We start from the raw sequence: 19,969 nt of genomic DNA, 5'->3' as shown, positions 1-19,969 counted from the left end.
CGGGAAGGCTGAGGAGGGCTGCAGGTTCTGAGGGAGGAGGGCTGGGAAGGGAGGCTTCCCAGAGCCCCGGGGGAGCTGCCCGTGGTGGTCTTTCTATGAACTTGACAATGCTTTTGTCAGAAACCAGTGTTTCCCAAACATCAGTCGTTATTACCCCAGCTCCGTGATTTTGGTAATCCAGCTACACAGTTGCTTACTTAATATTTAAAATTATCATCTAAAAAGCCTTAGCCATCCATATTTATCATAGAGGAAAGCTCTCCCCACCATCAATGAAGAAGAGCAGCACTTGTCATAAATAGAGGGACTAGATGAGGAACAAGGTCAACCAGGTGCCCCCAAATCACTTGTGGACTATGGTACATTAGAACATGTGGGGACACATGACTGCAAATCCATGGAAAGGGGGTTGATGCCTCGGAAGAAGGTGACTTATAGCTTGAACTGTGTCCTTCCTCCTCAAGTTCACATGTTAAAGCCCCAACCCCCAATTGGACAGTATTTTCAGATGGGGCCTTTAAGGAGGTAATGAAGGTTAAATGGGGTCATAAGGGTGGGGCCCTGATCCTATAGGACTGGTGGACTTATAAGAAGAGACACCAGGGATGTGCACACAGAGGAAAGGAGTACAATCGAGAAGGTGGCTGTCAACAAGCCAAGGAGAGAGGCCTCAGGGAAACCTGCCCTGCTGGCACCTTGATCTTGGACTTGCAGCCTCCAGAACTGAGAGGAATAAAATTCTGTTGTTTAAGCCCCCAAGTCTGTGGTCTTTTGTTATAATTGCCTGAGATGATTAAGACAGCGACATAATGAGGTTGAGTCTGTCACCACTCACCACTGAGACAGGATGTGGGGACCAGCAGCGTCAGCATCACCAGGAGCCCCTGAGAAACACAGACTCTCGGGCCCCATAGCAGACATGCTGGGCCAGAATCCACAAGTCCCCTCCACCCGTGTGACTTCTGCACTTGAAGCGACATCTTTTCTGCTTATCAGGTGCAGGTGTCCAAAAGGATCCGGAAATACCAGCGGTAATTAGCGTCTCCGCTCCTGTGTGCCGAGGTCCTTCCTGGTGGAAGTGGTGTAAACAAAATAGGTAACAGCCAGCAAGGAGGCTTCAAAGGCTTGATTGCACAAATGGTCCAGATTTGTCCATAAAAGACACATCACAGAAATGTTTTAGAAATCAAACCAGTTTTATTGAAATGACAGCAATGTGGTCCCTGTTCATGCAAAGCATAACATTTTTTTTTTAATTTTTACAATAAACGTTTGTACATAGGAAGTAGTAAAATACATCATTTTTCATAGAAAAAAAGCACACATGTAAGCTGCGGGCTGAGTGAGCCTACAGACAATAGGAAATGTCAGAACACAATGGGACAAAAATCTGGAGGAAAGTGACACTCTTCATTCTGGGGGCAGAAGATCCAGAAACACTGTTGGCCGGACAGACCATCTTTTTATGGATTAAGTGCTGATGGCACAGTGGGCCCTATGAAACACAAAATTAGAGGTGGTCCCTGTTGACAAGGGCTTCTAATTTGTAGTCTTAGTTTTCATGTTCAGAAGAAAAATGGTTCCAATTTCCAAATGTTCGTGAGGATAAAAAAGACACAAGATCTGGCTCTGAGTGAGGACTTTCCATTCTGTTTGACGGGCTCACTTACTGAGGCATTCAGGAACCCAGGAACGTAATTGAAAATGATGGGTCTACTCCCTCTGGAAATTTCAGGTTCTGCCCCGGCAGGAGGCTGCAAAAGCAAACCCATTGAAATTCCCCTGGACGGTCACTAATTCTAAAAACCCCACCTTGTAGGCTCACCACAGCCACAGCCACAAAAGGCTGGTGACAAGCAGAAGTCCAGCAGCACAACACATACTATCCAGAAGTTTCCAAGTAGCTCAGATCTTTGGAGGTAACCAGACACAATATCTGACGGGCTGACCAAATTCTTTCACGCTGGCATTTGGGGTTGAATAGTCAGAACCTATGAATTACTACAAGCCCACAATGCACACAGCAAAAACACAGGCCCAGTCATTTCAGCTCTGTCCAGCAAAAAGCTTCATTGCTTACACAAACTCCCTGAAGTGGGGCAGGGTGAACCTATTTACCTTCAGTTTTTGCATTAATTAGGAATGCACTCAACAATGCACCAGGTGTTTTATTTTTCCTGCTGATTCTTTTGCCTTTGAAGTACTTTGATGAAGAGTGAAATCGAATTTGAAACTGGCATTCACAAAAGTGATCTATCGGCCAGCGGTGATTCTGGAGTGGAATTTTACCTTCTGCAAAGAAATGCAATTTACAAAAGGGTATTTTATTTCACTGTGGGCTTTGGTCTGGGCTTATGAAGAGCTTTTTTAAAGTGATGGAAGCCAGAGTGCACCACACTCCTCAGAGCCTCAGAAACGTTTGGCAAGAGCTGTTCCACAAAAACAGGAAGAGAAAACCTTCTAGAGTGTTACCCTCTCTTGTGGTTATTATGCCGCAGGACGAGTTTATAACCACAGACTGTTCCTCTTCCCAGAGCTGCTAACCTCGGTGGAGAAGGTACTGAGGAACCCATTCCTCCCACTGCTAAAAAATAGATCATCCAACAGAAGGTTAATCTGCACGTTTAATTGTCATTCTTTGAAAAAGCAGCAACCAAACAGCCCTTCTTGGACTTTCCTTAGGTATCTCAGTGAAATCAACAGGGACTGAGCTTTTTTGTTTTTATTTTTTTTTAAGTGGGCTTCAAACAGAATCATTTGCGAAGCAAAGACCCTGGTGTGAACTGGGGCCCATAAACTAGTCTGGGCTGGATGTGAGCCATGATGGGCAGGGGGCAAAGAAAGGGTCCTGATTCATTAGTCCTCAACGAGACCAAACGTCAGGGCAGCGAACAGACGGGCCACATGGACGAAGGGAAGGACAAAGACAAGATAAATCTCTGGAGTTGCTACTGAACTCTAAATAAACCAGCACTGCTGTATAGAGAACCCGCCTGCTCGTGGCAGGACGCCAGCCAGGACAGGGGCCGGGGCAGCGCCTGAGCCTTGCCTCCCAGCTCCCTGTTTGGCCCATTTGTCTGACCAGCAAACATTAAACTCATTTTTCTCCATTGGAAGGGATGGACGGTGCTTTTCCATTTTTTAAATAACTGCCTTCTACCCCATTCCTGAAACTCCCCTGTGCCCTCAGTGTACCACCTCCCGTGCCCCCAAGGGCCTCGCACTGCAAGTTCCTCATCTGGTGCGCCCTCCGCGGGTCTGGAATCCTCTTCCCCCACAGAGGAACACATGGGAAGGACCATCTCCAGTGACTGTCCATGCAGAGGGGGCACCAGATGGAGGCCCCCAGGCCTCAGCAGGACCGGATACCAGTTGTCCGGCCAGGCCCCGGAGGATGCCGTCTCTCCACGGTGCAGAGACGAGACAAAGGCACGAAGGAGGTGACACTGAACGCCACTCAGAGGACACTTCCTGCCACTCCACATTCCCAGCCCACCCCCAAATGATAAAATAAAAATAAAAAGCAAAACCCAGAAGCCCTCTGGAAGACCCCCCTTCTCCCCAGCACTGGAAGTTCACGGCCTGACAGCGAAGATCCGGAAGGCCTTTCCATCTTGAGGGGTCCTCAAGCTGCAAAAGAAGGGGGAGGGCATGTTATCTGTGGAAGGAGGACTTTCTGCAGGGACTTGAGCTGGGGAGGGAGAGCTGGGTGCCCCTCCTGTCCCCATGGTGGAAGAGCCACAGTCGAGGGACACTTCCCCACAGCTGCTGGAAACAGAGTCTGCCCCAGCCAGGAACAGCTGGCGAATTCCATTCTCTCTGCCTGGGCCTGAATCTAGGTCAGGGTTGTTAAGTTATTTTCTTTAAACTCTGGGATTTACTGGCCCCAGTCTGTCTGAATTGAATTCACCCTCCAAGACTTCTGCCTGATTTTTGCTAACACCTGTCAACCCAAATAGCGGCCATCTGGCTGATGGATTAATGGGATGGCACTCTAACAACAATGCGTGTGCTGTTGTTATTGTAACGGGCACTTGGAGTGCACTCAGGTTTTATGCCGAGCACTGTGCAAAGTCCTTCGTAAGCGCCTTTTACCTTCCTCTCCAGGTAGGTGCTGTTAAGCTTCCCGTTTTACAGGCAAGGAGGTTGTGCAATCATCTCCACAATCCGGTTGTCAATCATTGCAATCACCCCAAAAAGATTTCTGATGCCCAATTATAATCAAGTCTCCTCCTGCCGGCCCCGGCAACCTCTGCCTGTACAGATTTGTCTGTTCTGGGCATTTCATGTCAGTGGAACCCCACACTGTGTGGCCTTTTGTAGCTAGCTTATCTCGCCCAGTATCAAGGTTTTGAGGTTCAGCGTTGTTGTAGCGGGACTGGTGCTTCATTCCTTTTAATTGCCAAATGACATTCCATTTTAAGGACATAGCACATCTTAGTTATCCATTCTTGTGCTGATAGGCATTTAGATTCTTTCCACCTTCGGCTATTACATATAATGCTGCTGCAAACGTTTGTATACAAGTGTTTGTGTGGGCATTCATTTTCAGTTCTTTCGGGTAGATACCTCGGTGCAGAATGGCTGGGTTGTATGTTAAATGCCTGTTTAATTTTTTAAAAACTGCCAAGCTGTTTTCCACAGCAGCTGCCCCATTTCACAGCCCCACCAGCAATGCAGGAGGGGTTCCCGTGTCTTCATACCCTTACCACCATTTGTCATTGTCTGTCTTGTGGCCATTGGTAGTGCCTTTCTGTGCACAGAGGCCTCTCTCAGGCTTTGTATTCACCTGCATAGTATTCTGTTGTATTAAAGTATTATAATATAGTTAACTGAGTCCTTTCACATAGATATTTAGTTATTTCTAAACTTTTGTTTCTGCAAACAATGCTACAGAGAACAACCTCCTCCATGACTTTTTGCAAATGTATGAGAGCGCCTGCAGACAAGCTCCCAGAGGTAAAATTGTTGGACTGAAGGACGTGGGCATTTGCAATTCGCCCAGCTCATCAAATCACCCTCCATAAAGGTTGCAGCGACTGACAACTCCCAGCAGCGCTGCCGCATGAGGCAGCCTGATGAACCCGCAGGCGTGCAGCACAGCACGTCATCTAGCTTTTTGTTCTCCACTGATATAAACCAGGGAATGGCAGCCAAATACTGTCGTAATTTGCATTTTGCTCATTAAGAATGAGTTTGAGTATGAGATGAAAGCCCAGCCACGATGCAAGCATGATTTCCTTAGACTTCACTGTCCAGACAAGGGCATCCAGACTGGACTCTGCTGGATGGTCTTGCCCTCTCAGACTGCTTGGTAAGGTCAGAAATCCTCAGGGAACACGCTGCTGGGAATTCCTAGCCGCCCCCGCTCCCCCCGCCTTTCCCATGGCAGCCTCAGGCTGTTGGCTACCCTAGGATTGAACTTTTGAAATGTGGATCAGATAGGAGCCCTTGGCGTGATGGAACTGTGAGGAAAGGCCAGGAGCCCAGAAACAGTAGAATGCACGGCCCAGTGACCTCAGTGTCAGCCGTCCCCGCCAGACCACGCGGAGGGAGAGTGGCCGTGCAGGGTCTGGATTTACTGTGGCTGCCCTGATGGTTTCTGGAAAGCTCAGATCCCAGGGTCCTCCTCAGCCCTCCAGGCTGCAAGATGTCCCTGGATTCTTTGCTGAAATGAATAGTCTGGGAGAACCACCCAGAGCCACAAGGCACTTGGCTCTTCCACATGGTGGGCACACTGGGAAAAATGACCAGGGTTTGTGTCTCCTCTGACTTATTACTGCAAATCCTATGGATGGGACGGTGGGTTCTCCAATTCCAAATGCCCCAAACAACGCAGGGACAAGGGGGCCATTCAGGCTGTTGTCTAGACAGGTACCTCAAGGTATGTGGAGGCCTTGCCTGGTCCTACCAAGCAGCCTCAGTGAACAACTCACCCACCTTGGAAACAAGAACAGGCCCGTGGACCTGGGTGTGTACTTCTTTACACACCAAACACTGTGCCGAAGCTGCCTAAGGTGTCAGTGTGACAATGCCAGGCGTTGTTCCCACGCACTGCCTCAGGCAAAGAATTCCCCCACGTTTGGGTTGCTCAGAAAGCCTTTAGAGAGTCCATTTGCTCATGCCTCAAATACTTTCTAAGCACCAGTCCCTCTAGGTAAATTGAGAGTTGTGCATGTTTGAAACAAGTGTGATTTGAGAAATTATAAAATAATCTATTTTTCTAAATCTTGCCCTCTGATTCTGTTTTTGGATTAGTTTGTAACTCCCATACGTATGTGAAGGGAGTGTAAATTGGCACAGCATTTCAGCAATTTTCATAGAAGGTATTGAACAACTTTAATAAAGGGTATTAAATCATTTTCATAAGTGGTATTAAAAATCCCTCAGTCAGTTCTGAACAAACTCGGCAATTTGTCTGTCATTCAGCCAGTGTTTACTGCGTGCCTGCTCTGTGCTGGGCACTGGGTTAGATATTGGAGACATGGGGTTAACTAAACTAATGGGGTTCTTGCATTCATGGAGCTTACAGTCTAGGGTGTGGGAGATAAGCAGCTAAATATGTGTGTGCAATAATTTCAGAGAGTGGTGGGTTCTGGGAGGAAAATAAAATCCAGGGCAATGGGATCACATCAGATCTGGGAGGAGGAAGGCGACTGTAGACTCAGCGGTAGGAGAACGCTTCCTCCGGGAGGTGGCGTTTGTACGTAGGTCTGAATGAAGGGGACCCAGCCACAGGAATATATAGGAGCTGGGAGCATCCAGGGTTGGACAAAGCACGTGCAAAGGCCCTGAGGTGAGAATGACTGGCCTGCTCCAGGAACAGAGAGAAGGCTAGAGAGGTGGAGTGCTGCAGTGAGGAGGAGCAATGCCCCAGGAGAGGGCGCGCAGGTGGGCAGGGCTGGCGTCAGGTGGGACCTTGAGTGGGAAGGGGAGGCTATTCTGTTCTCATTGCAGTGGAAAGCCCTCGGGGGAAGGGTTGAAACAGTGGACAGACATACTGTGCACTATATAAAGAGATCAACTTGGCGGCTGTGGCTATTCTACCAAGAGGAAGTTACCTAAAGAAAGTGTCATTGAAGTGTTGGGCTTGTGCAAAGATGTTCTTTGCAGTGTTGTTTATTACAGTAAATAAAAGAGGAAACAACACAGATGGCCATCGACTGGGTAAAGAAATGATGGTCTGTTCACACAAGCGAACAGCGCGTCACCACTGAAATGATGGTGTGGCTACAGTGGACATGACTGGGAAGGACATTCACGGCCTGTGGCTGACTGAGAAAAACAATGAACAGAATGGTACAGATAAGTTATGATCCCATTTTATATAAGAAATTAAAATTAAGGTGTTTGTGTGTAATCAGAAAAACATTTGGAAAGAAATACAGCAGAATGTGTATAGTGGTTCTTTCTGGGTGTTGGAGCTTCAGGGCTAGTAATTTCTTAAAATTAGTTGCAGTATTTTTGACGTTTCTCTAATCTTATTTTAAAAAGAAGGAAAAAATGAAGGAAGGAAGGGAGAGGGGAAGAAGAAGAGGAAAGAAAGAAGGGAGGAAGGAAGGGAGGGAGGGAAGGAGGAAGGAAGAAAGAAGGGAAAGGGAGGGAAGACCAACATAAAAATCCCCCTGTATAACTTGGGAAGAACCTGAATTGGCCCAGGAAGCTTCTGGGAAGTTCCCTTTGGTTGACTCAGTTCATGAGGAACCTCTGATCTACTTGATCAGCTGTGACAAGGGCCCTCTGGGAAATGTCATGTCTGTAGCCTCAGGTGGTGTCCCTGCCTCAGCCCTGGTCAATGATTCCCAACCTCTGACGGCCACTCACCCTGCGCCAGAACCTACTACTCACCTCCGTGCCCGTAGCTCTGCCCAGCACAAACGTGCACCACGCAACTCTTGCTGCCTCAACACTTTAAGACGTCACCTACCCATCCAACGTGCAGTAACCCCATGAGATCTCTAAGGCACTTCCCACTTACAGAAGGGAACCAAGGCTTTGAGGGGTGACACAAATTGCTCCAAACACAACATCTGTTCCAGGTGCAGCTGGGATGTAGACTCAGGTCTGCCAAGGCTCTCGGCCCCCTTCCTAACCATTGAACTGAATGGACGGGCTGTGGTCAGGCTGTCCTGAGGATGCCATTGGCTAACCCAGATCACAGTTGGGGGCTCAGATGCTGGAGCCCCGTGGGAGATGGGGGCCTGCAGGTCCATGAGGGACTGCAGAGCTAAGGCTGCATCCTTGAGGCTCATCCCTGCCAGTGAAAAGCACTCAGGGAGGAACTGATCGCCACTGGGCACCATGCCACACAGACTGGATTAAAGAGAAAGGACAGCTGGCAGTTCCTAGAACAGGGTGACCTGTCCTGGTTATTTCCCAATCTCCTCAGGAAATCTGTCTTAAAAAATGGTCCTGGTCTAAGAAAAAAATCCTGAACTGATATTCACACAGATGTCCAGCTTCTTCCTGAGACTACTTGGACAAAGCCCAGTCCCAACATCAGAAGCTCTTTCCTTCCTCTGTGATTCTTCATGAGCATGTATGAGTGGGGGCAGGTGCCTGTCCTCTTACGTTGTCCCAATTATGCAGGGGTACCTTTCAAAACTTCCAGGAAACCCTCTTCTACGCTAGAAAAAGATCACTGCCTGAACAATGCCACTTGGAACAGAACCAGCTGTGGGCCATGTGCTGGCAATACCATTCAGAAGAATTCTGTTGGTTTGTTTGATTGATTGCGGGGTCCCCTGAATTCAAAACGCAGTTTGCTGTGAATGGGGTGCAGTATGGCCAGAGCCCCCACCTCCCTTGAGATCAACTGTGACCACTCTAGGGTCCCAGTGGACGTTGGGGACAGAGCAACCTTCTGGCTCCCAGTTGATTCCCACAATCTCTACTGGAAACAGGCTCCAGGGAAACTCGTCGCCCTGGGCTCTGTGCAGAGGGTGGCCAGAGTCCCATCTCAACAAGGAGAGGGCGGGACATAGCCACACGGCAGATGTCCACACATCTGCAGCAGCCACACCACCAAGGAGGTGCCTCTGGTTAGTAAGACAGGGTCCTGCCCGACGTGCCCCGCCCCCTGCACGTCTTTCTATGACAGGAACACCCTGTGCCCTGCTACTGCATTCATTTCTACATCGTCTGACCTCCAACTACATGACAAGTCCCACGAGGGCACAGGTCAGGCTGGGCTTCCTGCTGGAACCCGGTGCCTGGGACAGGTAAGGCCTCTCCCGGTGTGATACGTCTGACGGGGGAGTGTGTATTGGCAGGGTGGATGCAAGGAGGAAAGAATAAATCCCTGTAAGATGCTTTCTTCCTTGTCCTGAAAGATAATCCATGTAGGCTATTTCTTACGATCAAGTCACTTGACCCTACGTGGTTTGTAACGAACCTTAGAAGTTATGGCATAGAACGAAGGGCCACCGACTTTATCGGACACCCGCTATGAGTCACCAGTAAGAGCTGTGCACATACTGTCTCATTTCATCGTCATGGCAACCATTTGATAGAGGAGGGACCGAGGCTCAGGGAGACTGCCTACCGAAGGACAGAGTGCATCAGGGTCCCAAACGCCATCGGCTCCACGTGCCCTCCTGGCCTAGCCTCTCCCCTCCGTGTGTGCGGGGTGGACTGTGTCAGCTCAGTGCCGTGGGCCCCAGCGCAGGTCCTGGCACACCGTATGCTGCACAGGAATGACTCTTAATGGCAAAACATCAGAATCATGCGCAGGGTCGACTACATGTGCCAGGGACACGGTCACCTTCCATCACCCCTGCAGTAGTGGCTGTCATCCTCCAGTGTGCGTCAGGACCCCAGAAGGCATGTCACCGACAGCCAGCCACGCCCACCCTTGGAGTCTCTGGTTCAGCAGGTCTGTGGTGGGCCCGAGAATCTGCATTTCTAAAAAGCTCCTGGTGGGCTGGGATGCTGCTGGCCTGGAGAGCCCATGCTGAGATCCCCCAAACCTCACCACCACTTGGGGGGTAGAAGCTATCATTTTGTCCTCTATAGGTGAGGAAACTGAGGCACAGAAAGGTAGAGTGACTTGCTCAAGCAGCAACCGCTACGGGGACTCTGAGGAAACTAACACCTTTCTGAATAGTGCAGTGGCTTCAGCCACATGGGGTCAGGGACAGCCTGCCTGGAAGATACTCATAATGACAGTGGCAAGTCAGTAGGTTCCTCGGGAAAAGAGAAAGAAAGACAGGCCTCCCTGGGGGTGGGGGGTGGCATAACAATGGGAAAGAAGCCACTTCCGGGACCCCCTCTCTGTCCCCTGCCCTCTCCAGACACCCCCATGTAGGGGCTGCACAATAAACCCTTGTTGCAGCCCTGGGCGCTGCTGGGAGGTCCTCGGGGATAGCGCAGGCAGAGAACAAAGCCGACCCACTACGACTCTTTCTCTTAAAGAGCTCAGCAGATGGGTGTCCTGGGATTTCTTTCTAGCCTGGCCAGGAAATTCCACCTCATCAGCTGCTTCATTTCCCTCCCATTAAATCAATGGAATTTCCCTTCATTAAGCTTTTCCCAAACAAAGGTTGCAAAAGTAGAGGGAGGAATTGCATGAGTGGTTCGCTCTGACCGTTCCTGGCTGATAGTAGTGACTGCGCAGGGGCCCCTGGGAAGAAGTGTGTGCGATTCATGGCCCTAGGTTTTGCCAGGTCCTCATACACAGCACCTTCCCCAGGCTCCAAAGTGCTCCAGGACGATGGGAAGGTGGGGACAGGTTCCAGGCCCCACGGGGCCATGAAAGCTTAAGCTTCAAGGTGCCTGAGCACGTTTTGTGTTCTTGCCTCTATATGCCTTTTCTAAAGAGGGTCCCTCGAATGTCAAGTCTTCAGCATTCCCCTCTGTTACAGGCTGAACAGTGCCCCCTCCCCAATTCACATACTGAAGTTCCAACCCCCAGTACCCTCAGAATGTGAGTGTATTTGGAGATAGGGCCTCAATAGAGGTAATTAAATAAAAATGAGGTCACTAAGGTGGGTCCCGACCCAATATGACTGGTGTCCCTATAAATGGAATACTACACAGCAGAAAGAAAGAACGCCTGCCTTTTGCGACAACATGGATGGAACTCAAGAGTATTATGCTAAGCGAAATAAGTCAGGAGGCGAAAGACAAATATCATATGATCTCACCTAATACAGGAAACTAATGAAGAAAACAATCAAACAAGCAAAATAGAACCAGAGACATGTAAACAAGGAACATACTGACAGTGACCACAGGGGAGGGGGGAGGGGGGGAAAGGGGGAAGGAAAGGGAAGGGGCTAGTCAAGGAGCTAGTATAGATGACCATGGACATGGACAACTAAATGGGGATTGACGTGGGGGAAGGGGAAGGTGGGCAGGGCAGGGGAGAGCAAAGGGGGGGAAATGAGACAACTGTCATCGGAAAACAATAAAGACAAAAAAAGGAGTTGGGCATCATCTCAATTAATCCCCTCAAACACCCTGGGAGGTGGAGACTATTGTTACCCCCATATCACAGGTGAGAACACCGAGGCTCAAAGAAATCAGGCTGCTTGCTCAGGGTCACAAAGCTGGTAAGAAGCAAAGCCTGGGTCTGTTGGATTCAGACTCTCTGCTCTCATTTATGCAACGATATGTAACTTCGTTATTATGTAGCCACCTATAACCACTATTAACTATAATTTGACCCCACTGTTTTGTGGGGGAAGGCGGGGGAGGGGGGAGGCAGGCACACACACATGGAAAAGGGACCAGAGGGAGACGCACCAAAAATCGAACAATAACTCCCCCAGTTGACAGGTTATGGATAATTGTTTTCCTGTGGACTCATCTGATGTTCTAAATTTTCTTAAAAATCATGCATTGGTAATAGAAAAACAAAAAACAAAAAACAAAGGGAGAAGAGAGAACAGGCTGCTCCTGGGTGCTGTGGTAAGAATTAATGCGAGTCTGCCCAAGTTTCATTAAAGGGCATAATCTCGGGCCCCCAGGCACTGTCCCCACTGGCCTTGGGTGTCAAGAGTTGGAGAGCACAGCCCTACCTTTCAGACTGGACCCCGTTCCTGAGCGAGCCCACATATGTCTTCTTTTTATCGACGGGCATCACGTCCACGTAGCCCCCACTCTCGCTCCTGATGACTCCCGCATGCACGGCCGTCTTGCAGATGCTCGAAGTCTGAAAGCACAAGAGGGGCTATGATCCATGTCAAGGAAGTCAGGCTCCTGGATGAAGGTCAACCTCCTGCTTGGTGGCCAGGTTGGTGGGGTATTGGTCATGTCAACCCCAAGGAAATGACTATCACCACCTTGATTCCTCAGTGGTCTCTTCAGAGAGACCTGACTTCATTCATTCATTCATTCATTCGTTCGTTCGTTCGTTAAACAAATATTTTCTGAGCACCCACCACGTGCTGGGCTCTGTCCTAGATGCAGAAGAAATCCATAGGGAACAAAATAAAGACCTTGCCTTCACAGAGTGGAGGGAGACAGACAAGTAAACAAATACCATAGCAAGTAACTCAGATTATAAGAACACGAATCAGATCATGAGATAAAATGACTAAGTAGAGGGGGCAATTTTAGAACAGTTAATCAGGGAAGACTGTTCGTGATATAATAGCTTGTGCAAAGGCCCCGGGGCCCTGTCCAAGGACCAGAAAGAGGACCAGAGTGGCTGAGTCAGGTAGCATGTGGCAGGAGAGGTGGGAAAGGTGAGCAGGGGCCAGTCATGTGGAGCTGTGAGGACCACAGCAGGGGTCTGGATTTATTCTAGTTGCAAAAGGAGCTTCTGGGTTTCAAGCAGGGGCAAGGTATACTGTTTTCTAAAGTCATCACATAGTCTAATTCCTGGGTAATGAAACCCTCGAGTTAAACATTCATTAGGACCTTAACTTACCCAATAGAAAAATGGGTTGAGTTGTCTGAGAGTAATGAATCAACATTTCTCAAATTCATTCAGGGGTGGGGAGGCTGGTGTTTGCTACAGATGCAGGCTTCTGGGCCTCACCCTGATCTACGGATTCAGAATCTCCCCAGACAGGGGCCGAGTGATTCTGGTGCTCACTCGTGGTTAACAGCCAGGTGGGTAACACACTCATGCCTCTTCTATGATCCTTTCATCTGACCTGTGCTAAAACCCCGCACCAGCCTTGGCAGTGGGCCCCAATCTTCACAGCAACTCAGAGCCACCTGCAGCATCTGATGACCATGCCGAGATCCCCCTACCCCTGCCAACCCCACCGAATTCAGTTGCTCTGGGCTGAAGTTCAAGTCTCAGTATCTTAATCATTGAGTGAACTTTTGGAAAGTTGGGGGAAGACCTGTTTACAGAAAATAGAGTCACCCGTAGAATGGCCCCAGTGACATCTAATGATATGCTCAGCCAGGCTCACTGAGTCAGCTGCTCAGTCCAGCTCAGCGATTTGCTGGCTTGAAGATAAAAAGTCAGACCCAATATCTACAAGGCAGGAGGATGGACTCCAGGCCTGCCTTCACTCACAACGGAGTGACCTGCGACCATCACAGGCGGCTTGGCCTGTGGACTCTGTGTGTGTTGAGGATGCACAGAATGGACGGGTCCAGGTTATTTGTGCTTTATGTCATCCTGTGTGGTGCATGGAGTGGGGGACAGGGGCCTCTGCCAACCACGCCCTGACTGGGAAAGCTCCAACACTGCAAGGTGTGGGTCACTCAGCAGGAGGGCAGGTTCTGGGCTCTGCTGTCTCTTCAGGTCACCCCTCTGTACCATAATCACCCAGTAATCACCCGTGGGGCAACTGGGGTCCTAACCGCTGGTAAACCAAGGCTAGCACCTCCTTCATGAAGAGAGCAAGAGAGGGAGGAAGACAAATCCTGTAGGATTCCACTTCCAGGAGGTATCAAACAGAGCTGACCTCACAGAAACAGGAGGTAGAACGGAAATCACCAGGGGCTGGGGGAGCGGGGGGGGGAGTTGCCGTTCCATGCGTGCAGTTTCAGAATGTGAGATGAAAAACTGGAGCTCTATTACTCCACAGTGTGAGTATACACAACACTACCCAACCTCTACACTTGGATATGGGAAAGGGGGAAACTTTGTGTTATGTATAGTTTACCACAATAAGAGGAAGAGATAAGGAGAAAGGGAGAGAGGGAGAGAGGGAGAGAGGGAGGAAGGGAGAGGGAGGCAGAGACAGGGAATGTTATACACAAGCCGAGAGAAGAATGTTTTCTAGAAGTAATCAGTGCACTCCCAAAGTGGTCAGCCGGCTTCCATTTCGGGTACAGCCCTCCAAGTTCCTTTGTCCTTACCTCTGTCCCTGGCCCGTCTGTGTTTGGAAGATGTACCCTGAAACTGCCCTTTGAATGGGACAAGCAACCCGTCTAGCAGGTTCCTAACACCAGACGTGAGAAAATGGATTAAAGTGGGCTCTTTGAAAACTTGAAATACCACCGAATTGGTTACCTCTCAGAACCCGCAGCCCGTTCAAAAAGTGCAACAAGCCCTCTCAAGGGACACGTCCCTCAGCTATGCCCTTCGGCCACGGCCTTGTCCTTCAAAAACCAGGTCATTCCAAGAAGTTGCTGATTTTACACAAGAAGAAAAATGCTTCATAGCAGAAGACCGGCCTCCCTGCCTGTTTCCTGGAAGGTTAACATTGCTGTTAAAAAGGTGGAGAGCCTCTAGTGGGTTGGGCATTGTCCCCCAAAGAGAATGGTCGCCAGTTCGATTCTGGGTCAGGGCACATGTGGGTTCAGTCCCGGTTGGGGTGCATACAAGAGGCAACTGATCGATGTTTCTCTCACATTGATGTTTTTCTCCCTTTCTTTCTCCCTCCCTTTCCCCCCTCTCTAAAAATAAATACATACAATCTTTAAAAAATTTTTGAAAGGTGGAGAGCCTCAGAGCCAGCTTGCCCACGCATACTAACGGCTGGAGAACTGGATTTCCTGCTCTCCGTGACTGACTGGCCTGCATTAACACATCTTGTCTTCTTCAATAAATAAACAAATGAGGGCAGGGTTCCTTAGCCTGAAGTGGCCTCCAAGGGGTCTGTGAGGCCCTGAAGCTGCAGGCAGAACTCTAGGTGCCTGGAGGGTCAGCAAGAACTTTCCTGGGGTTACTGCTGAGCACAGGAAGCCCCTCAGTCCCACGCCCTGCCCAGAGAGCCACATGCTCCTGTTGCCAAGAGGCGGTGTCCCTTGGTGCTGAGCCCTCTGTGACAGTCCTTTGCCTCCCGCTTCCAGAATATTTCTGAATACCAGTGGCACAGTTGTTTTCCGTGGTAACATCAAGCTGCGCAAACCTCACTCCCACGGCCAGATCCTTCTCATGGGATGGGCCCAGTGTTCATCTATTATCAATACATACATCCTCAACCCCAATATTGGGTGAACATTTTTCTTCTCTCTTATCCCCTCCTTTCTCCCACATCTCTCATATCACCGAGCCTCCATAAAGGTACAGGCTGCCCGTTTTCTCTTCTCAGGTCCTCATGTAACATGAATATCTGAATATTTATTAACAATGGTTATCAGCAGGGATCTGGTCTCAGTGAGGCTGGAAACCAACCCTGCGTCCACCACTTGTTGCCTGTGTGGCCTTGGATGACTATTTTAAGCCCCAAGATCTCTATTTTCTTTCTTTCTTTCTTTCTTTCTTTCTCTCTTTCTTTTTTATTTTTTTTATTTTTTTAGGTTTTTAAAACTTATTTATTTTTAGAGAGAGGAGAAGAGAGGGAGAAAGAGAGAGAAACATCGATTGGTTGCCTCTCGCACGCCCCCAACTGGGGACCTGGCCTGCAACCCAGGCATGTGTCCTGACTGGGAATTGAACCAGCAACCTTTGGTTTGCAGACTGGCACTCAATCCACTGAGCCACACCAGCCAGGGCATCTGTTTTCTAATATAAAGTGGAGATCTTCATAGCTAACATTTTTGAGCATTACCAAGGCAGGCCCTGTTCTAAGTGTTTCACATGCATTTGTATAGTAATCTCCCAGTAACCGTGCTAGTTAGGTATTATTCCCTCTTAACAAACAGGCAGACTCAGGTTCAGGGAGGTTAAGTGGCCTGCCCAAAATCACGCAGCTGGCAAACAGCAGAGCCCAGAGCCAGCAAGCTGTACACTACATAAAAGGGCCGCCGTGAAGAGTAAGATCACCAGCCGAATGCTGGCTTGCACGCAGCAAGTGCTCAATAGATGTTCGTTAACAAAACAAATACCAGCACCATAATCATCACTGTCACTGTCACCATTATTGAAAATTCTCAAGGGACTGCCATCTCTAAGCCAGTGATCCTCTAAGTATAGTCACAGACCAGCAGCATGAGCATCCCTGGGAACCTTATTGGAAATGCAGATTTTCTGGCTCTACCCCAGACCCACTGAGTCAGAAATGCTGGGGGTGGGGCCTGGAAATCTGTTTGAACAAGCCCTCTGGGGGATTCTGATGCATGTACAAGTATGAGAATTAATCCCACCACTAAGGAGGACAGGAAGGACAGATAAGAAAACTGAAGTTGGGGGGAAGCGGGACTTGCCTACCATCCTCCAACTGGTAAATGTCACAGGTGGGGCTTGAACTCATGTCTTCTGACCCAGACTTTGCTCTTTGGGCTACACCCTGATGCTTCCCCTGCCTGCAGCTCACCACAAAGTGAAGGGTCTGCCAAGTAATGCACTCTGGGTGAGCAGGCAAGGACTGCAGCGTTATTAGGCCCTTCGAAGATCTGGAGACAACTCTCCCAAAATAAATCTCTTAGCTAAACAGACATTTTCCAAAAGGCATCATCATTTCCCAGAATACAGAGTGACCTAGAAACCAGAGCCAGAAAAAAACCTCTGAAACGTAGGTAGCCTTCTTCTTTCCCTCCTTCCTTCTTCCCCCCCTGTCTCCTCCTCTTTTTCTTTCTCCCTTTCCTCCTTCCTTCTTTCACTTTCTGAAGAGCTGTTTAAGCATTGACTACTGTAGTATCTTCATTTATTTATTCCTTCAACAAACGTTAATTGAACACTTGTTGTGTGCTAGGCCCTGTCATGAGCACTGTGGTTCCAAAATCTCAAAACTCAAGAGAATGAGTTAGTTAAAGACTTCCCACAGCTTTTCACCGAAATGCCTATTAACATCAGTGTAATTATGAGTGCAGGCACATTGAAGCAAGGCAGAACGCAGCATGGAATGAACAAAGCCTAAGGCAAGATACACCCTTCTGGCATCTCACCTTTGCCATGTACTAGCTTGTGTGGCTTGGGGCATGTTCTTTTGAGCCTTACTTTCCTTTTTTGTAAGACGGGGATAACAAAACCTAGAGATGGTGTTTTTAAAGAACCTAACACATAGTGAAAGGCAGCTTTATGTGATTACTAAATTTCCATCAAGTTCTTGCATCTCTAACTTTTGGGGGGAGTTGTTTTACATGTTTAGCTGCTAGGTTGTTTGGTGCATATGGATTTAGTTTTCATATCTTCATAGATACGATACTTTTGTGTCATTGCACAATTAATTATGTTGTCCCATTAAGTATGCTTAACATTTAATTCCACTTTATAAGATAGAAATATTGCCATTCCTACTTTATTTGTTTGCTTCTTTATATCTGGCTGGAATCACTTGACCCATCCCTTTATTTTTAAATCATTTAAAAACCCAAGTCTCTGTCTTTTAATAGCATATTTTGGTTCAAACATTTAGTAGACTTTTATTACACTTTTAGAACTCAATTTTGGCTAAACAGCTTTTTAGGGAAGAAAAAAAGACTCAATTGAAGAGGGAAAAAAAGATGGTGAAAAGTTTAGCCAAGAGGGCGCTCCGACCTTACAGAACTCAATGTCCTCACATTTACAGGAATCTGGAACAAATGAGAGCAGACGGAGGCAAAGGTGGTGATGGCAAGTGAGATAGACTACAAAACTGAAGATGAGAAAAGGTGGAGTAAAAATGTCAGCTAGGGATGAGTGATGCTAATCTAGCCATTGAAATTTACATCTATGAGTCCCTGGACTAGAAAATTAGAAAATCCCTGCTGACACCTTTAAGAGTGAAGTAAATGACTTGGCAAAAGATCACACAGACTGTTGGGCAGAGCAGTGACCTTATTCACAGTTTCTGGGTCTCCATGTCCCTAAACCCTGGGTGGTTGAAGGGAACAGACTATGCTCTGGAGGATTTACTTAAGAAGAATCAGGCTAAAGCTTCCTTGCTAAAGTTAGGAGGGAAATATGGAAGAACAGGCTCCTACTTAATTAAGAATGCTTATTAACAAGATGAAAATTAGTGTAATTTGTATTTTCTTTTGTGTGCTTATGGCAAAGTATATACATAACCTAAAAGAAAGTCAGTGAGTAGAGTGGACCAGCATCTCTAAATGCATCAGGAGAACTGGAAGGTCATTAAATATCAGGGGAAATGAAGTATGCGATGCATGAAAGTTTTCACATTAAAAATGTGTGTCAGTGGGGAAGGAGGATCCAATTTACCAAACTATGGAACTGTTTGCCCAATATGAGGCACACCTGCATATGTATTCATAAGCATACTCAGGTAGTAGTACAAATATCTCTATAAATGGGAGTCTAGGGCAATGGTTGCAGAAATAACTGGACTAAATTTAGCTGGAGGCACAGGAATGAGATCCCGGGTTTCTGGTATCCAGACCTTGGGACGTGGTTTCTGAGGTCTTAACAGGCTTTGAGAGGTGGTCATTGAAAATGCCAGCATACTCACGTCTGCGTAGATGTTGGTTCCAAACACAGGAGCCCAGTAGGATGGCTCGTCTTTGCAGTGCGCCGGACAATGAACTCTGAAAAACAAGAAGCATTTGTGTGGTGGTTATGAGAAGCAGCTGGCCCTCTTTTATTTGAATTTCAATACTTAAGTTCTTAGATGAAAGGAAACTACCATACACTGTTTACTCTTTAAGAAAAAAAAGAATACTTCCCCCATTCTAGCAGTGGTAAAGAAATTTTTCTTCTTAAATAGTTCATAATAGAATTTTTCAACTCCATACAAAAAGACACAAGCAAACAACGAGGTGAAAGGGAATAAGTATCTGAGAGAGGTGAGTATTGGATTGTAAAACACTGCACCTCCCATTCTTGGGTGTTGGCCAGTTCATACAGTAGATACATTATGGAGATTATAATCAATAGACTTTTCAAAAGGCCACTTCCCTGTGGGGATAGGGGGGTTGGAAAGGGTGGAGGGGCCTCACCTCAATGAGTCACAGAATATTCCAGGAAGGGGCTGCTGATAACCTGAGGCGGAAAGGGGTTAGATCACCACTAGGCCAGTTACCACATCCCCGCCATCGGCATACTGGGGATGAGGAGAGTGCCTCAGACTGGAAGTGCGGGGGCCCAGGAAAAGGCAGGAACTTTACTGAAGAAAAGGTCTTTTGTCTTTATCTGGAACAGTACACCAAGGGCCAGAGCCTAGGGATCAAGAAGCCAAAATGGCACCCGGAAGCCATCTGGCCCCAAGACAGGCAGGATTTGGGGAGAAAAGAAAGCCAGACAAAAGGATTGAGACAGGGAAATGGTGCCGGGAGGGGGCAGGGGTGGGCAGAGGGCAAGTGTGAGTGAGAGGTTTTTAAAAAAGAAAATAGAATTTAGGTAAGAACAAGCATTGTTTCCTGGAACTTCTAAAATGGAAGTCAAAAACCTAGATTTTGGATACTTGTACTATGTCAAGTTTTACTTTCTGTTTGTTTTTTTTTTTTGAAATCATTGCCTTCAGCTTCTCTTTAATATTTGGGGAAATCTACTTAAAGGCTGTTATCTTCAGTTGTACATTCAGGGAGGGGCCCGCAAGGCGGTGGTGTCATGGTCACAGAGGAGGATGGGGGTGGCCAGTGAGAGAGCCTCCAGGCAAAAGCAAGTAGCCAAAAGGAGTCAGGGACCCACCCTGTCCAGCCTCCTCCCCCTGTGGGTTCCCTCCCAGGGCTGTTATCTGCTCACACCTCAGGGTTCTCCACCTATTAGTTTTAAGGTCAGTCTTTCCCTTGGAGAATC

General features: G+C 48.0%; 1 protein-coding gene across 1 annotated transcript in view; it reads right to left on the bottom strand.

Annotated features, from left to right (window-relative positions):
- Positions 1 to 2,721: 2,721 nt before the first annotated feature.
- Positions 2,722 to 19,969, bottom strand: part of CRISPLD2 (cysteine rich secretory protein LCCL domain containing 2) — a 62,982-nt gene continuing 45,734 nt past the window's right edge. The window contains exons 13-15 of the mRNA XM_090259846.1: positions 18,684 to 18,759; positions 12,021 to 12,154; positions 2,722 to 3,630 (exon numbers count right to left, since the gene is read on the bottom strand). Coding sequence (XP_090115972.1) covers positions 3,576 to 3,630; positions 12,021 to 12,154; positions 18,684 to 18,759 — 265 coding nt within the window. The 3' untranslated portion in view covers positions 2,722 to 3,575. The remainder of the gene's footprint in view (positions 3,631 to 12,020; positions 12,155 to 18,683; positions 18,760 to 19,969) is intronic.

Source organism: Furipterus horrens, unplaced genomic scaffold (genome assembly GCF_987537825.1).
Source record: "Furipterus horrens unplaced genomic scaffold, mFurHor1.1.pri manual_scaffold_13, whole genome shotgun sequence".
Lineage (NCBI taxonomy): Eukaryota > Metazoa > Chordata > Mammalia > Chiroptera > Furipteridae > Furipterus > Furipterus horrens.
This window is presented reverse-complemented; position numbering and strand designations above follow the sequence as displayed.